The sequence below is a fragment of the Centroberyx affinis genome, unplaced genomic scaffold (assembly GCF_046629955.1).
Source record: "Centroberyx affinis isolate AG114_WGS23_722 - 3 ecotype Tasmania unplaced genomic scaffold, CSIRO-AGI_Caff_v1 ptg003546l_1, whole genome shotgun sequence".
NCBI lineage: Eukaryota > Metazoa > Chordata > Actinopteri > Beryciformes > Berycidae > Centroberyx > Centroberyx affinis.
In genome coordinates, this window is record NW_027281483.1 from 23964 (window position 1) to 44105 (window position 20142).

General features: G+C 39.6%; 1 protein-coding gene across 2 annotated transcripts; it reads left to right on the forward strand.

Moving 5' to 3' along the window:
• Positions 1-710: 710 nt before the first annotated feature.
• LOC139661537 (sterile alpha motif domain-containing protein 9-like) lies at positions 711-19442 on the forward strand. Of its 2 annotated transcripts, XM_071539996.1 has the most exons (5): positions 711-853; positions 1423-1516; positions 3205-3299; positions 9510-9574; positions 13664-19442. In XM_071539996.1, the coding sequence occupies exons 4-5, from the start codon at positions 9554-9556 to the stop codon at positions 18200-18202; spliced, it is 4560 nt and encodes a 1519-aa protein (XP_071396097.1). In that variant the 5' UTR covers positions 711-853; positions 1423-1516; positions 3205-3299; positions 9510-9553; the 3' UTR covers positions 18203-19442. The 2 variants fall into 2 exon arrangements, with proteins under 2 accessions (XP_071396097.1, XP_071396098.1); XM_071539997.1 differs by lacking the exon at positions 9510-9574.
• The last annotated feature ends 700 nt before the right edge of the window (positions 19443-20142 follow it).

The following is a 20142-nucleotide window of genomic DNA, read 5'->3' on the forward strand; positions in this document are numbered from 1 at the left end:
CAATTATCCTATAGCCTATTAGTCAGCTGAAGTACTTGTTTAACATTTCACTTTTATTTTGAAAAAAATCACCGGATGTTCAACATATTCTGCTGCTTGCTAGCTTGACCTGTGAGGTGCTATTTAGTGTGCAACAGGCCAAAACAAACAGCATCTACTTTGTTTGCCAAAGTGGAATCTCGTGGATTCACATTTCCGGCTCAAATGAGGCTTTATTTTCTCCTAAAGAATTGACTAATCTAACCCCAACCTTAATCTACACCCTGCATGCCTGACCACAACCTTCAATGAGGACCAAAGAAATCCATACCAAATTTAAAGAAAACGATTAACGATAACGATAGGCTATTGCAAAATCTCTTTTCGAAGACAGTGATTGATAACGGCAATAATCAATAGAGGAAAGATGAATGGGAAGCACAGCAGTGTTGTGTTGACATTTTGTTTCAACATACAGTAGGTATGAGTGTTAAAAGTTCTATTGTATTGTATTGTATTGTACTGTATCTATTGTGGTTAATGCAGTTGATTTTTATTTCCCTTGGTCGTCTACTAAGGGAAGTCTTTAAAAGTTTCGAGAAGCATCGATTGCCAAAAAAAGAAAGAAAGAAAAAAAGGAAGCAGCAGCAGCCTCTAGGTTTCGTTTAATATGAAACGACCTGAAATCAGTTCCGCTTACCGACGGGCAGATCTCACTGTCTCCTCCTCAAACAAGAACATCAAGGTTTAATATTTAGCCTACTTACTTATTTGGAAAAGGCTGTCACATCAACCCTGGTTGGCAAGCAATTGATAAATCGACGAGGACAGCGCGGATCATCAGTTATAAGAGCAAGAAACTTGACCAAGATAGGTAAGTGTGTTATATTTCATTAAAGACTACTTTCTGTGTTTTTCAGTGTGGGCCATGTTATGGCATTTTCTTGCAAAAAGAAAGAGGCAATCCCAATTCGACCTCCAAATAAAAAAAGTTTCACATACAATATTCATATCTCATACAATCAGTTAATATATTAGGTTTGTGTGATTTGGGATCTCGTTAGATTTCACATTCTTGTAGTCACCTTTGCCCACCGAGGCATTTCTGAAAACTATGTTTGGATAACCTGAGTATTGATAACCTAAATGGGCCTTGAGACCAAATGATATTACCTGCCCTGCAGGAAGTAACAAGGTTGATGATGCTTCCTACCCCACCCGGCTATATGTTGCATCTATCTGACACAAAATAACTAGAATGAAAACCAAAGATTTTTTTTAATCTCTTGCCTTACATTTTAATGATTACAGTATAATCTTGGTAGTTGACTTATGCTGGCTTTTATTGCTTATTATTGCTATTTAGTGCCAACAGTTTTGTTCCTCTGTCTCCTGCGCACAAACAACAAAACATCAAGATTGAATTTTTATTTCCTTTTTTAGAAAAGGCTGTCACATCAACCCTGGTTGGTAAACAATTCATAAAACAATGAGGACAGCGCAGATAGTGGTATAGCAAAGACACTTGGCCAGTTGGGTAAGTGTGTTTTTTTCCATTATACTTCCTGTAGTCTGTTTTTCAATGTGGGCCATGTTAAGACATGTTCTTGTAAACACAGCCTACCTGAGAAGAAAGACCCGGACCTGTATGCAAATCTTATTCAAAAATGCAATTACATCCTTAGATTAACATGCAATATTCATATACCAGACAACCAGTTATTAATATCTAATTATTATCTTAGGTTTGTGTGATTTGGGATCTGATTTGGAGATTTAAAATGATTGTAGCCTATCACCTTTGGCCACCGAGGCATTTCTGAAAACTATGTTTTGATAACCTGAGTACTGATAACCTAAATGGGCCTTGAGACCAAATGATATTACCTGTCCAGCTGGAAGTAACAAACTTGACAATTTCTGCTCCACCCATAGGCTATATGTTGCCTCTGCTTCTCTGACACAAATAGACTAGAATGGAAACAAAACATTTTTTTAAACTCTTGTTTGATTAAATTAGAATCTTGGTAGTTCACTTATACTGGCTTTTATTGCTTGTATTCATGTTTCATGTGATGAAGTGATGAATTCATCTTGAGATGCTTACCAACTAGCAACTGGCTTGTTTATTAGTTTCATGATAATTATTTTTCCTTTTGTGTAACTACATTTAAAACGTGCATTAAATGGGCACCACACCTTCTTCCTGGTTTGATTCATTTCCAGCCACAGCTGGCACCAGAGAGCACACTAGTGAAATCTTGATTTTCCTCATACAGCCAGTGCATCTCATTGCCCACATAGACAGTGGAAATTCACAATGTGGGCTTATTGTTAATCTGAAACAAATACAAATATTTATAATTTTGAATATTTGTAGTTTTTTCAGCTTTGATGATGATCTAAATTTGTGGTGACTGAACAGAGGTTATTATGGCAGGTTCATGCGAAATGAAGGTAAAGTACAGCTGAAATGAACTTTAATTAATTTTTAGTATGTTCTCAGTTATAGCTTTCTATTGTCAATTGCTCATTTTAAATGTCTGCTATATCATCACTTAAGGGGAAGCTATTTTTATAATGAGTGAAAAGACAACTTTGTTCGTAAGGGTATCAGTAGAGTATCATGAAAGAGTTCACTTGGGAGTCAAAGATCAATGTGCAATTGGACAGCATGTAGTTCCGGGTCTGGAACACACAAACTTCCATTGCTAATGGTCCAGATTAATGTTAAAATATATACAGTTTCTGTCAGTATGGGTACAACAGTGTTGCAATAAGTATAAAGTCCTGATGGCTCACCGAGTAGGGCGCGTACCATTTGGCTCAGGCCTTCCTGTAGCGACCCGGGTTCGAATCCGACCCGTGGTCCTTTGCTGCACGTCCTCCCCTCGCACTCTCTCCCATACCTTCCTGTCTCTCTCTCACTATATCTGTCAAATAAAGCATAAAATGCCAAAAATAAAATCTTTAAAAAAAAAAAAAAAAAAGTATGAAGTCCAGACGAGCTTTATGGGATTTCTAAGTTTGGATTGTGTTTATTGAACAGTCACAAGGCTTGGCCAAAACTACCTGTTGTACTACTTTCTTTTAAGGATGAGGGCCGGGCACATCGCTGGCATGCATGAAGCCTGTGATGACACATGGTGTTGTGCCAACTGTTTTGTTCTTCTGTCTCCTGGGCAAACAAGAACATCAAGATTGAATTTGCATTTCCTTTTTTAGGAAAGGCTGTCACATCAACCCTGGCTGGTAAGCAGATCATAAAGCAACAAGGACAGCGCAGATAGTCATACAGCAAAGAAACTTGGCCAGGATGGGTAAGTGTGTTTTTTTTTTTTGTTCATTATACTGACTGTAGTCTGTTTTTCAATGTGGGCCATGTTTAGACATGTTCTTGCAAACACAGCCTACCTGAGAAGAAACGCCCGGACCTGTATCCAATTCTTATTCAATTTCCAAAGCAAAAACGTAGTTACATAATTAGATTTACATGCAACATCAATATACCAGACAATCAATTAACATATAATTATTTTTTTATGATCATAGGTAGGCTATATAGTTAACTTGCAAAAGTCTTAGGTTTGTGTGATTTGGGATCCTTTGAGATTTTAAATTATTGTAGCCTAGTCACCTTTGGCCACCCAGGCATTTCTGAAAACTGTTTTTTTTTCTGCCTGTCTGACACAAATTGACTAGAATGGAAACCAATGATATACATTTTTTAAACTCTTGTTTTACATCTTAATGATTACATTATAATCTTGGTAGTTGACTTATGCTGGCTTTTATTGCTTCTATTCATGTTTCATTATGCTTATTCAATATGGTAATATGTGATAAATAAGTGAAATATACTGAACAAAAACATATAAACGCAACACTTGTTTTTGCTCCCATTTTTCATGAGTTGAAATAAAAGATATAAGACATTTTCTATGCACAAAAGGCTTATTTCTCTCAAATTTTGTTCACAAATTTGTTAGTGAGCACTTGCCAAGATAATCCATCCACCTGACAGGTGTGGCATATCAAGATGCTGATTAAACAGCATGATTATTGCACAGGTGTGCCTTGGGCTGGTCACAATAAAAGGCCACTCTAAAATGTGCAGTTTTGAATCACACAACACAATGCCACAGATGTTGCAAGTTTGACTGCAGGAATGTCCACCAGAGCTCATGTTGCAGCATGATAATGCACCGCCCCATGTTGCAAGGATCTGTTCACAATTCCTGGAAGCTGAAAACATCCCAGTTCTTGCATGGCCTGCATACTCACCAGACACGTCACCCATTGAGCATGTTTGGGATGCTCTGGATCGGCGTACGACAGCGTGTTCCAATTCCTGCCGATATCCAGCAACTTCACACAGCCATTGAAGAGGAGCGGAGCAACACTCCACAGGCCACAATCAACAACCTGATCAACTCTATGCAAAGGAGATGTGTCGCACTGCATGAGGCAAATTGTGGTCACATCAGATACTGACTGGTTTTCAAAAAATGCATATCTGTAGCCCTAGTCATGTGAGATCCATAGTTCAGTGTCTAATAAATGTCTTTTTTCAAGATACTCTACTACTTTGCCACAAGCTCAGGGAATGTGACAAGGAGGAGTCCACGCAAGAGGTTTACTTAAAAACATAATTTATTAAAACTAAGGTTAACACAAATTAACAATGGAGTGTGTAGATCAACATGGTCAGCAATGCAAGCAGTGCATGGATGTGTGGTTGATGTGCTGTGGTGGTGCTGAAACCAAAGCAAACCAAAAGGGAAGTGATGCCAAGTGGATGTCAGCTGTAGGAAGGGAGAGACAGAGGGTACATTCCATTTGGCCAAAATGCGTCCTCTCCTCCGTCCTCGCGGCCTCGTCTCCTTGGTGACTCGGCATCCAAAAATGAGCCGCCATCATGAAGGACGTTCCAATTGGTCAAAAAACGCATGAAGGATCCTTCATGTCTCCTTGGGTGCATTGTCTTGTGTCTCCTCCTCCGTCCTCGTCTCCTCGCTGACCTGGCATCCAAAAATGAGCCACCATCATTAAGGATGTTCCAATTGGTTAAAAGATGCATGAAGGATCCTTCTAGTCTCCTCGTCGGAGGATACTCAGGTGTATCCTCGATGCGGAAATAATGAGTGAAGTCAATTAACCATTGGCACGTGCGGATATAAGCCCACCTCCATACCATCAGAAAACGTGCGGACATTGGCAGAAAAAAAATCCACAGGTGTGAGTAGCCCCAACTTGTTATATATTCTTCAAACAGAAATAGCAGAGGTTTTAAATGTTAGCCGAACATTTGTTAATGAAAGGTTATACGTTAAATGTTCATATATGTTGTTCAGCCCCGATCCCTGTCCCCCTGATGAACAACCGGGGCCATCAGATACTGCTGCCCGCTCCCATGTGTGACCTCCGCGGCTTCCTCGGGTCCCCCGGCAGCCAAGAGGAGAGGGAGGGCTGCTGGGGTTTCTCCAGGAAGAGGCGACCAAGGACGCACGGGCTGAACAGCAGACGGAGCGATTTTCAACTATATTAGAGACTATTTTATTTTATTTTTTTAATATAAAAAAATTAAATAAAATGCAAATTTATCTGCCTTTTAGGCGTAGCCTACCTCTGTTTCCATTCTCACCATATTCATAACCTGGTCACAGTGCGTAATGACCGTTGCCATGACAGGACATATTTTCATCATAAAGGCTGGCATGTTTGTCTTTTGCTGGAATCACTTCTGTGTCTTCTCTGGATCACCAGTTGGTTTGCTGCATTTGTTTGATGTGTCTCTCATTCAGTATTCATCATGCTTATGAATTGTGTTTGTGTGTGTTGCCTTGGAATTTCTCCATGAGAATAAATTCTTACTAAACATTAACAGCATTTCCTTGTTTTAAATTGCACATTTTGCTCTTACAGCTAGATCTGTGGTTATTTGGGAATTTTATTTATTTAGGAATAAAAAGAAAGCACTTTGTTTCATTGCCAGTAAGTGTCAAACAGCCCACATGATCGTTGTCTAATCCAAGTCGCATAAAGGATAAAAGTTGGACAATTTGTATAGCACCTTTCTTATCAGTGCTACAAAGTGCTTCACAAAATTAAAATGTAGCATACAGCAAACAGAATAACAAAAAAACTGAATAAAAACAGAAACAGAAACGCTTTTTAGGCATTAGGGATTTTTTTTTAAAGTGTTCTACCTTCATGAGGTAGACAAGGCTCACTAGAGGCTCGTATAATTTAGATGAATTAAACATTAATCTGTACTTTGTTAAACGTTTTTATGTGGATAAAACATGAGCCTTAGAATAATTTAGACAGCTGTCATCTTGCGTGGGAGGAGCCTCAACGCAACGCTTCACACGTCAGTTCAATATGGCGGTGTGAGGACTATCCAATTGACAAGCCAGGTTCACTCGCCTCCTCGCATCTTCTCCTTGTTTCCTCCGTGACCTTTGACCGAGGAGTCGAGGAAGAGACGCGAGGCGAGGAGACGAGGAGAAATCGTTACCAAATGGAATGCACCCAAAGTGAACACATGGGCCAGTTTATATAGTCCAAGGCCCCAGGTGAAATAAAATCAGCTGACGACCCTCCACTGTCAATCAATTGTCTGCTGAGGTTGGCCAGGACAGCCTCCAAGACAGTGGGAGGGGCATTACACACCCCCTCTGAACAAGGTTCCACCTTGACATCTGAAAACCAAGACAAAGTCAATATACCAAAAAGAAAATCTAAGACAATACAATAGGCTTATAAGGCAAGAAAGAAATAACATTCGCCGATTTAACTTGGTCTTTACCAAGTGTCCCCATTACCCTGGAATGGCTATCACAAACTACCATACAGTAACCAATACCGCCAACCACTGCGATCCACCTTACCAGATCCAATCCCCCACCCAGCAACCTTGGATCCAGGGGAGCAATTTAAGGATGGGAAACGGCTAGCAAAACAGAGGCAAGTGAATTGACAAGTAAATAGTCACATGACAAAACTGGTGCTTAGTTGCATGGCTTTTACTGCATGATAAATATCCAGAAGAATACAATGTAAAACAGTACCCACCTCAAAATGCAGATCTGGTTTTTGCAGGAACATAGGAAAGCAAGGAACATAAGTGAGGAGTATGGTCAGCAGGAAAGTAAGTTCAACCGCCGACCCCAAGTACGCATCAAAATGTTGATCTCAAAATGAGCACCAAAGCTCATCAGAAGTGTCTAACACATGGCCTGCAGCTACACAAAGCAAACTCATGATGCTCCGTCTTCACAAAATTCCAGCTACCAAATACACAAAACTGGATTTAACATAAGCGCCAAACCAAAGTAGCATACCCAAAGGTTCCTCTAAACAAAGGCTCACTAGCCAACCAAGTCGTCCCAAGACGCACAACACAAAGAGTAAACCAAGCTACAAAACTCACAGCCTTATTACCAAAGCTACCAGACCAAGCTGCCAAGTTAAGGACACAACATTTAAGGTAACAACTTCCTCACCAATATTCTAGTTCCTTACCTACCAAAGGAAATTCTACCACACCCCTAGCCATTTTGAGGCATGCCAGGCTCAAACAAAGTGGACAATATCAGCATACCATCAAGACCAGACAGAGGACACAGATTTACTTTACACTACTAGCCATTGTATGTTTAACATTACAAACCCAAAAGACAACACAACTACAGGTACAGGAACATGTGCAATGGTGAAATCAAAGATAGCCACCACAGAGTCCAAGCTCCCCAGCCCTAACTAAGTCCACTTAATTATAAGTAGTCTCATCCCTAGTCTTCAGACAGATACTTGTGGTGGGTACTTATGTACTGATTCCACTGGAACAAAAAAAAAAAAAAAAGCAACCAGAAACTGGCAGCCCTCTGGAAACCAGGGAAATGCTCCGAAGACATTGTCTTCACCCACACTAAAAATGAAAACAAACTGGTTGGTCTCCTGTTGAGATCAACCACTTCAGCCTACCAAGGGGATGCATGGCTCTTCCCAACTGAAATGTAGCCATAGTCACCAATTACATGTGCCAGAACTTGCCTTAAATTCCAAACAAATGGGTCTGCAAACGAAACAAATTGGGGACAAATGCCGCTCCCTTCAGACATCCACCAAAAACATACACCACAAAAGTAACCATAGTAACCTGCCTAAACAACAGAACAAAAATCTCTTGTGTGATGCTCCCAAAAATCTTACCCACAATGCTAAATACCAAAGGGATTTTAATCTTCACTGCTAAAAAGTACCTAAACTCAATTTAGCATACAAACCACAAGGGTCACAAACCACAGTAGTCACCAATATACCAATCAACAATTCCACATCTGTCACACTAAGGCTAGGTTTAACCTTTACCAAAACGAGTTTGGATCCCGGACGAGCCCCCATTTGTCACAAACTGGCTCAGGGAATGTGACAAGGAGGGAGTCCACGCAAGAGGTTTACTTAAAACAAACAATTTATTAAAACTAAAGTGTCAGGTGGATGGATTATCTTTGCAAAGGAGAAGTGCTCACTAACACAGATTTAAACAAATTTGTGAGCAACATTTGAGAGAAATAAGCCTTTTGTGTGCATAGAAAAAGTCTTAGATCTTCTATTTCAAATCATGAAAAATGGGAGCAAAAACAAAAGTGTTGCGTTTATATTTTTGTTCAGTATATAATGTATGTGATGAAGTGATGAATTCATCTTGACATGCTTATCATGCAACAAGTTTAATGGTAATTAATTTTCCCTTTGTGTAACTAGATTTGAAATGTGTACTGCAAGCACAATTTTACAAAAGGACCAGAGCTTCCAGAACCATTTATCTGAACACAAAAGCAATATCAGAAATTGACGAAAAATCTCGGGTGGCGAGACATTTTAATGCCACTGGCCATGAAGTATGCAGACTGAGATTCCAAGGTGTGGAGGTGGTAAAACCTTTAAGGAGAGGGGGTGATAGGGACTGCTTACTGCTACAAACAGAGGCCTTTTGGATCCACTCTCTACAGACAGTGTCCAATGGGTCTCAATGAAGAATTACTGCTACTGTTTTTTGTAAAGTCGGCGTTTCTAAATTTAGGATTGTAGATTTGTATCTCCTTTTATCTGTCCCAGCTTGCTGCTGTGTATATAATAAACTTTTGTAATTAATTTGGTTGTGCGGACATCCCTCTTTTTTTGATTCAATTCCAGCCACAGCTGGCACCAGAAAGCAGACTCATGTAGCTAACAGTGCATCTATTGCCCACACTAGACAAGGAAAATTCACAACGTAGCCTTATTGTTAATCTGAAACAAATAAATATATCTGTAACTACAGTGCAAGTATTCCATACATCATCACAGAAGTATCCAAATATAATCTTATTTTATACCCAATGGGCACTAGGACTGATAGTGGAAATATATTACAGAGTTGGTCTGGTAGAAAAGCCTGGCTACTATATATGTACTTATTCTTTTCTGTTCCAGGCTGCACTCAATAATAATAATTTAAAATATTTTGATCTTCTTTTCAGCTTTGATGATGATCTAAATTTGTGACGCGTGAACAGAGGTTATTATGGCTGACCCAGGCGATAAGGTAAAGTACTATTGAAATTAACTACACTTTATTTTTGTTTAATATGTACTCAATTTAGTGTATAGCTTTCTATCGTGAACTGCTTCTTTTAAATCTCTGCTATATCATTGCTTTAGGGAAAGCTACTTTTATATTGTAATCAATCAAACTGCTAACGGCTTTACAGTGAAAGAAGTTAAATATTTGATCCAACACACTAAAAATAATATTTATCAATTTAACACAGCTTTGCAAAATTAGTTCAAATACTACTGCCACCCACAATGTGTAAAGCCATCTGAGCCTGGAATCTCATATCGGTATTATACAAAAAAATATGACACAAAGCAGAAAGGTGGGATAGGGATCAGGGAGATCATCCTTCAACCAGGAGGCCCAGGTACAAGCTGCTGTGACATTAAACACCCACCCTACTGAAGTGTGCTCGAGCAAGACATTGAATCCCTATTAGCTCCAGGGAAGCTGCTGTAGCTGACCCTGACCTCTGAACTCCCTGTGTGTGTTTGTGTGTGTATTTATGGTGTAAGTAATATCTTCTTAATGCTGTGACAACGCAAGGTCAGATACAGACCTTCCCTTGGAGCTGGTAGGGATTTATCGCCTTGCTCACTGAGACCTAATCATGGGCAGGACCCCTATTCACTAAGCCAACCTGCTGCCCCATAAGGCGAGAAGCACCCAGCTGCAGCCTGCAGAACAGGGCGGGGCTCCAGATCGGGGCAGGGGTACAGGTCGACCGCTAAACCAATGAAATCATCTGCTAAAACAATGAAGTCGACTGCTAAACCAATGAAATCATCAATGGGCGGGATTACAGGTTCGATCTGTAGCTAACATTAGCAGCTAGCGATCTATAGCTAACATTAGCAGCTAGCGAGCCAGTAATGATAGCCTTGATGTTAACTATGCTTGTCGGTTGTGCATTGTGATGATTTGAATAGTGAGTACTGTAGTGAGTGAAAAGTAATGCTCTCTCTCTCGCTCTATACACACACTTAGTATGAATTGTACTGTCTTTGTCATGAAATCAATGAAATCATCAATGGGAGGGATTACAGTTCGATCTGTAGCCCCGCCCCGTTCCGCAGTCTGCAGCTGGGTATACTTTCATAAGGCTGTAATACAACATTATGTACTCCTGGTTGTCACAATACCAATATTTTACCCTACAATACTATACCAGCCAAAGTATCACGATACCGAGTAGTATCGCGATACCGCGGAGAAATCTATTTTTTTTACAATCACAGAGTCAATATTAGGGACTTAGTGGGAGCAAAACAAGTGTTTAACATACATACAACATACATACATATATACACAACATACATACAGTGTAAACCGTCCAAAATTCTAAATGTTATCCTATCCTATCCTATGTTATCAGAATCAGAATCAGAATCAGAAATACTTTATTGATCCCCGAGGGGAAATTGGGTTACATTGCAGCTGCTCACATTGTAGAAGTGAATATATACAAGCGTAGAGAAATTATAAGAAATTATAAGAAAAATAGAAATACGAAAGTAAGAAATATGTAAAATATGTGCATTATACTACAATATATAACAATGAGAATAAAAATAATAATAATAATATAGAAATAAGAGAAATAAGAATTCTGTACAATATGCATCATACTCCAATATATACATACACCAGTGTAAATAATTAAATAATTAATAAGTATTGCACAGTTGAATTATTGCAGTTGAATTATTGCACAAAAAAAAATTGGTATTGCACAGTTAGATCTAAGTTATAAGTTATGGGTTATAACTGCTGACAGGATGAAATAAGTTCAAGAGCCAGTCTACTGACTCAGAGTGTCTGACACTCTGAGGGAGGAGTTGAAAAGTTTGATGGCCACAGGCAGGAATGAGTTCCTGTGGCGCTCTGTGGTGCATCTTGGTGGAATGAGTCTTGCACTGAATGTGCTCCTGTGCTTGACCAGCAAGTCATGGAGCGGGTGGGAGACATTGTCCAAGATGCCATGTAACTTCGACAGCATCCTCCTCTGTGACACTACCACCAGAGAGTCCAGCTCCACCCCCACAACGTCACTGGCCTTGCGGATCAGTTTGTTGAGTCTGTTGGCGTCTGCTGCCCTCAACCTGCTGCCCCAGCACACCACAGCAAACAGGAGAGCACTGGCCACCACAGACTCATAAAACATCCTCAGCATTGTCCGGCAGATGTTGAAGGACCTCAGCCTCCTCAGAAAGTAGAGACGGCTCTGGCCCTTCTTGTAGAGAGCTTCAGTGTTCTTAGCCCAGTTCAGTTTATTGTCAATGTACACTCCCAGGTACTTGTAGTCCTCCACAGTGTCCACACTGACCCCCTCGATGGAAACAGGGGTCACCGGTGTCTTGGCCCTCCTCAGATCCACAACCAGCTCCTTAGTCTTTGCCACGTTGAGCTGCAGATGGTTCTGCTCACACCATGTGACAAAGTTTCCCACCACAGCCCTATACTCAGCCTCCACACCCTTGCTGATACATCCAACTATAGCAGAGTCATCAGAGAACTTCTGAAGATGGCAGGACTCTGTGTTGTAGTTGAAGTCCGTGGTGTAGAGGGTGAAGAGGAAGGGAGATAGGACTGTCCCCTGCGGGGCCCCAGTGTTGCTGACCACCCTGTCTGACACACAGTGTTGCAAGCGCACATACTGCGGTCTGCCAGTCAGGTAGTTGACAATCCAGGACACGAGGGGGGCCTGGATTGTCATCTATTCTGGTTATTTGCATAAAAACACACAATTCAAATGATTAGGAAATAAATTATTGTATTTTTATTTAAATATTTGCTTTGATTAAAAAAAAATCTTGGCATTAGTAGTTTTAATTATGTATTATAAGCTGCTTAGAACTAGTGTTAGGAAGTTAAACAGGTCATAATTCCCTCTCTAATATCTGTTATTTTATATTGCTGTGAAAAACATCAACAAATTTCTCCTTCAAGTTTCTCGCCAAAACAAAATTTTACAAGATTACATTTGAACACATCATGATAACGTTACAATTTACCATCGCCCAATACTCATTTTTACTGAATAGAGCTTGAACACTTCATAATGTAACTCAATGCAACCTAACGATAACGAGGAGCCGACAGCAGCTCAGTGAGGGTCAAAGACTAACGTTACAGTAACCCGACATACAACATTAACGCTAGCAAGCATTTCCTTATAGCTGATGACAGGCATTCCGTTAGCTAGCTAACGTTAGCTAGCAACAGCACACGCTTTAAGAAGTTTATTCATTCATTTTTAACGGCAAGAAAACTGCTAGCTAACCTCATTAGCTCTTTGCAATTCCAGTGCAAGGTCTGGGTGATGACATTGGAGATGCTTCAGCAGATCTATGTGTTGCCTCCTTTTGCCTGTCAAACTTTTAGCATTAGGCTTCTTAAGTAATATTAAATTTGACGGTGCGGAGCTAAGGCTAGGGAACGCTTCTGCCATGATGACGATGCCGATGAGAACAAGAATGGTTCACGCGCGTGCGCGCACACACGTCACGCTACTATTGCTTCCACGAGAGGGTGCACTAACGTCAATATAATATTGTGACTGCAGAAACCCCCTGGTGCCGTATTCCGCGGTAGTAGCTATTCCACAGTAGTAGCTATTCCACGGTAGTAGCGTTGTATAAAGCACATGGTATAGTAGGCATCGTGACGTTTTGGCACCGCGGTACACCGTTGGTACCAGTATAGCGTGCAACCCTACTCCTGACTAATTACAGCTTTGCAGTTTTTGAATGTTGACTGGATCTTTGGCCTTGGAGTTTGAGACTTTTAAAAACAAGTACCTGTCACATACTGTTAAATCTTGTTACAAAAATATTTAATAATAAATGTAGTAAGTTTCTACCTAACTACTTAAAATGTCTCAAAGCAATTAAGTCCTTAAAAATCTAAGATTTGAATTCAGCTGAACTATCACGCTACTGCACACAATACTGCACAAGTTGGTTTAACAAGTAGTTATAGAGTTAACTACACCCCATTTCCCAACACTAAATATCGTCAACAAATAATTACAGGTAGTTTGAATTTGGAATAATAAGGTGATGTCTTTTATTTTAGAATGAAGAGGAAGATCTGTCAGCTGACATCAAGGATTGGAGTAAACATCAAGTGAGACAATGGGCTCTCAAGGAGGCTGGTGTGGATGACAAATTTGCAGATATGTTGGTTCAACAGGACATTAAAGGGTCTAGTCTTTTAATTTTAGATAAAACAGACTTAACAGATTTGGGTGTGACCCTTGGACCAGCCAAACTTATCATTCATGCCAGAGATGAGCTGTTGAAATTGAGGAAAGAACAGCCAACAAGCTCTGTAAACCAGTCTGGAAGGCCATGCAAGCCCTATCCATTCCATAGATACCATGACACATGTAGATACACAGAGAACAGCATTCTTGATGTTACAGAATCAGGTCCCTCAGATTATATTGAACCCTGTCATGAGTATAAAGCTTTCATCAATACATCAGATGAAAATAAAATGTGTAAGTTCACTACTGAGGTTATTCGCTTTGCAGCAGCCTGCATGAATAGCCGCACCAATGGCACCATACATTTTGGAGTAGGTGACAAGCCAGACTTCATCCATGGTGAAGTGTTGGGAGTACATGTTTCGGACAAAGAGGCTTATGAAAATGCACTAAATTATGCCATTAGTGATTATTTTGAACATAAACACAAACTGACAGCTAAAATGTGCATCAAGCCTCCTCGATTTGTTGGGGTTCTCAATAAGGATACATCATCATCTGAGAAGTGTGTAATAGAAGTGGACATAGTGCCTGACTCTATGATCTGTAAAGAAAACATTTACCATATCAGCTTGGGGACCAAGAAAGGAAAGAAGAAGGCAAAAGGCAAAGAAACAGAGAAAACGGAAACAAAACAGTCAAAACATTTCTATGTCCGTGATGGCAGTACCAGCAGGGATCTCCTTGCTCCAACCACCTATGCAAAACCTATGGAGGAGTACAACAAGTTTGTTGACAGTCTGCCACAGCTATCACAACTCCGAAAACAAGCAGAAGAGAAGCACCTCAAAGTGATTAAAAGCAGTCATCAAGGCTCTAGACTAAGTCAAATGATTACTGGTGGATCCCACTCTTTAGATAAGTCGCACTTTGAGCGGTATGTAATAGTAACTAACAAATCACATCCAATCCAGTTGGAATCAATGGAATTTCTTCTGGAGCTCAATCCAACAGCTGTTTTGGACTTTGATCCAGAATCAGCTGAAAATGGATTGCAGCGGCACTTTGAAGAGCAGAGTACAGTGAATGTCCATTTACCAGTACAGTATAAAATCACAGAAGGTGTTGAAGACATTGCCAGCAAGTTGAAATTAACTAGAAACACCAGCTGGGTGTTCTGCAATGGAGGTATCAAAGATGAGGCACCCTCAGACATAGAATACTGGTTTACAGACAAGGGAGCCTCTGTTCGAGATGTGATTTCATTCTTGTGCCGGAAAGATGTGCTTCCAAACAAGAGATTCCTTGTCATTTTCTTACTTTTATCTGCTGTAATTGAGAAGACGGACCCTCTCGTGGAGACTTTCAGCACATTCAGGCAGGAGCTCAGGGGCACAGAGCAAATTCTTTGTATATGTGAAAATGAAAACGCTTTTACCTGTTGGAAGGACTTGATTGAGGCTCGCTATGGAATCAACATTTCTGGTAGATGCATCTATGAGCTCAGTTTTGCTGAAGTCAATGGCACCATCCGCAGTCTTTTGTCAGAAAACCGGAAATCCAACCGTTTCCTAAGCTGTGGTGGAGGAAGCAAAGTGCTATTTGAAAAGAAAGTGGAGCGTAGCTTGAATACCTTAGATGTCCTGTGTGTGAACCAGTGTGAAGGAGGAAATGAGGACAAAATTGCCATAGAGGAGAACTTCTACAAAGGAGGAAAAGTGTCATGGTGGAATTTCTATTTCTCTGAGCAGCCTGGATCCACACCTTTCATTAAACGGGACAAGTTTGACTTCATCGTGAACACAGTCATACCAGATTTGTGCTCTCTGAGAAAAGCCTGCGTGTTGTTCAACCTCATGCATGTACCTGGATGCGGTGGGACAACTTTAGCCATGCACACTCTATGGTTTCTCAGGGACAAGTACCGTTGTGCAGTCCTGAAAGACAGCAATGCTGACTTGGCTGAAGTTGCTGACCAAGTGGTCAAACTTCTGATGTATGACCATGAAGAGCAATTACCTCGGGTCCCTGTTTTGCTGATGATAGATGACTTTGAGGACATGGACAAAGTGTTTGACTTGCAGCAACTCATCGAAAAAGAATGTATGACGAAGGACATTCAGTCTAGCTCCCCACAGGTAATTCTACTGAATTGCATGAGGTCAGAGTCTTTGGAACAGACCGAAACAACTGCAGAGACTGTAGACATTGGCAATAATCTCTCTGAAAAGGAGCAGAAACAGTTTGAGCAAAAACTTGTGGAAATAGAGAAAACATACAAGAATGCTGAAACGTTCTATGGTTTCATGATCATGAAGAAGAACTTTTCGTCAGAATACATTCAAGGTGTGGTCCGCAACACCCTGAAGAGCTTCAATATCAATCAAAAACATGCACAACTCATTGCTGTTTTAGTTCTGTTGAATGTATACTGCAAGGGTGCCTCACTCTCTGTCTCTCTGTGTGAGGAATTTCTAGATCTTCAACCAAAACCATTTTGTGGATCTGGCAGTGTCGAAGATGGATTTGGAAAGTTTTCCACTTTAATTTCCACCATCCCAGTTGAGGGTAAGGTAGTATTCAAAGCTGTGAAAATGATCCACTCAAGCATTGCTTGGCACTGTTTGCAAGAACTTACAACAACACACAATGTAAAAAAAGCAGAAATTACCAACCTACTGCTAACCACAGACAAGCTTTATGAGAGCACACAAGGCAAAGGCACACTCATGCAAGATGTTCACTACATGTTGGTGAAGAGACATCACTCAGTGGAGGAGGAATCTCAGTTCTCTCCACTAATTCAGGATATTACAAGTGAATCTCAGGGATTGGAAGAGATGGTGCTACTGAATGCATCAAAAAGATTTCAGAAAGATGCCATCATCTCTCAGTTACTAGCCAGGTACTATTACTTAAAGAAGAAGGATTTCAAAGAGGCAAAAGATTGGGCAGGGAAAGCAAAAGATCTTTCCAGAGAGAACTCATATATTGCAGACACATCAGCGCAAGTTATCAAACATGAGCTGAAGAATGCCATTGCAAATGACAAGGATGTGCCTATTAAGCCTGAAAAATTGAATATTTTTCTCAAAATGGCGCGATCAGCAATACATGCATTCAAGGAAACACAGGACCTTGCAAAGAAGGAGTCAGTGCAACGATTGCAGAACAAGACAAGACAAGACAACTGCCCTTTCAATACTTCAGGGTGCCTGGGAGAAATTCAAGTAGGAGTAATTGTCATTGAAATAGTGAAAAAGACACCCATATTTTCTTCAGGCAATGTCCGTCATGACATAATGAGTAGGGTTCTCTCTGGTGATGCTAATTCAGGGATTCAGGAAGTAGAGAGACATGATCCCATGCGTAACAAACACACGCGCTACTACTCCATTCTCAGACAGTTTGAGGACGTACTTTACAACCTCAAGTTCAGGATGAAGTTGAACATTGACTTGCTTGACAGTTTCTATGTCAACTTGGGCTCCAGATCTGGAATGAAAGACAGTCGTGAGCAAGTCGGCCGATTTGAGCTTTTCAGATGTTTCAGACAATATGCAGACCTCTTCTGCAAGACAGATTCCACACAACTGTTGAAGAATAAAACCATGCACACAATGCTGCAGGTACACAATGCAAGACAATCCCTGGAGTTTCGAAAAGCTGATACCTATTCTGGGATTCTAAATTGTCTCTCAAATCCAGTGTCAAATCTAACTGAAGTGATGGAGAAGATTGCCAGACAGTACGAGTTTGTTCTTGAAAATGCTGCTGACAGCAATGTGAAGGAGAGGATCAACTTCATCTATGTGAATGTTGTTCTAAGTTGTATCAAACCCGGATCGCGACAGCTTCAGCCATACCAGAAGCTTCTTCATCTCCTTTCTCAAGTTCTTCATGGACAAATTCCATTAAGCGATAACTTGCCATTGCATTTTATCGCTGTTGCACTGTTGTGGCCACAGCAGCATTTAAAACCTGCAGAATCTAGAAGTCTGGGGAGGTATGTGTCACAGATGAGGACCTCATATCATGCAGTGATGAAGGAAGTGTGCAATGGCAAGAGGCCTGTTGTCCATTTCTTCATGGGGAAGAAGCAGGGTTATGAGAGACTGGTACACCTTGGGGAAATCGAGAGGTGTGTTAGGGCTGGGCAGGATCAAATTGCCTCAATGTGGGTAAATGGCAAAATATGGAAAGAGAAGGAGGTAGAGGAGCTCCTTTGCAGGGTAACAGGCAAGGTGCAGGGCACCTTGATACTGGCAGATACCTGTATTCCAGATGTGAAGATAGAAGTCACTCCAATGTTCCGAAGCCAGCTTAGTGGACGAGCAGTGGGGTCAAAATTGTCATTCTTCATTGGTTTCTCGATGAAAGGCCCACTTGCCATTGACATTAACTGAACCTAGGAGAAGCCTGTTTGAAGAGATTTAGGCTAATGTTATGATAGAAGATAATCAGATTGAATCATAATATTCATCATCAACACAGCAATTTCATTACATTCTTCCATGAAATAAAATTATGTACGTGAACAGTTTTGTAACAGATTCACTTTTGGGATTCATCCATTTTATTAAAAAGTGGTTGAGTTAATTATGATTAATTGTGCCATTATTTTAAACCAATTAATGTAAATACATGAGACATTTTTGAATATTGAAATGTTGCTGTTTTTTTTTTTGTTAATGTATTGAAATGATTTGAAATGGAATGCTGACTAACACTGATGGGTCAAACACAGCAATTTCATTACATTATTCCATGAAATAATATGATGTACGTTAACAATTTTATAACAGATTTACTTTTGAGGATTCATAAATTTTGTTAAGCCTTGCACATTTTGAAAAGTGATTGAGTTAAGTATGATTATTTTGCCACTATTTTACATTTAATATGTGTCTTTGACCCTGCATGTTCTATTATTGATACCATTAAGTTGCTTTCTTATAAAGGAAAATATGTTGCATTACCTTTGAATCAAGCCTCTCAAATTGTCTTATATTCAAACATCTACCAATTAATGTAAATACTGGAGGCATTTTTGAATACTGAAATTTTGCTGTTGCCTCATGCTGACATTGATGTTGTATCAAACACAGCAATTTCATTGGATTATTCCATAAAATACAATGGTGTACATTAACAGTTTTATAACAGAATTTACTTTTGAGGATTCATCCATTTTATTAAGCCTTGCACATTTTGAAAAGTGGTTAAGTGTGGTTATTTTGCCACTATTTTACATGTATTGTGTGTATCTTTGACCCTGTGTGTTCTATTATTAATACCATTAAGTTGCTTTCTGATAAAGGAAAATATGTTGCATTACCTTTGAATCAAGCCTCTTAAAACATGAGTTTTAAATTTTCTATAATATTCAACTTCTACCGATGTAATGTAAGTGTAAATATGGGAGGCATTTGAATATTTGAATATTGAAATGTTGCTGTTTTTTTGTTTATATATTGAAATGAATTTATTTGAATTTGAGTGCCACTATTGCCTTTTATCATAATATGTTACGCTGCCTCATTCTGACAAACACTGATGTATCAAACACAGCAATTTCATTGCATTATTCCATGAAATATAATGATGTACGTTAACAGTTTTATAACAGATTTACTTTTGAATAAAGATGGTTCACAGCAACATTACCATGTAAGAATTCGTCATCAAATTTTTTTCTTTGTTTTTCTTTTCTTTATACTGAGGCAGGATGTTAGTTAAGGATGGTTAATAGAGTTATTCCTGTCTGGCTGCACTGTAAGAAACACATTAGTAATTCTTGTATTTAGACAGTAACTAATTGTATTAGCCTACAGTAGCAAACTATACTGTAATTGTTTATACAGTAATATACTGCGCATTACAATGCATTGTGGGAAAATTGTCCTTGGGTGGGGAAAATAATCCAGTATTAAAATTGTTACTGTATTTTTACAGTATTATGGCTAGATAACTGTAGGTAATACTGCAATAGTAACGGTAATGTTTAATTTTACTGTAATGTCACCATCTTCAGGATCCTCCTGCTACTGCAAGAAAGAGAGCTCTTTGTAATAATACATAACAGGTTATTTCAAACGTTAATTAACTATTTTTAATGCAAAAGCATTCTCTTTATTTTTTTCTGATTGAGGTGCAACTGTGAGGCCAAACAATTCTTCCCAACTATTATATTGTAGTAGGTGTCTGTTTTACTGGCTTAGCTTATTGGGTTTGTCTGTCCACAAGGTGCATTGACTGGCTGTTCTATCCATAACTATATCTGACACAAATCAATTTGTAAAATTCCCTGATTATCTATAGGGGTTCTAACCACAATATTTTGTAA

Excerpts from the sequence above, each read along its gene's own strand:
- LOC139661537 (XM_071539996.1), top strand. The coding sequence starts at position 9,554 with ATGGCTGACCCAGGCGATAAG. Across the intron at positions 9,575-13,663 it reads TGGCTGACCCAGGCGATAAG|AATGAAGAGGAAGATCTGTC; the intron begins GTAAAGTACTAT and ends CTTTTATTTTAG.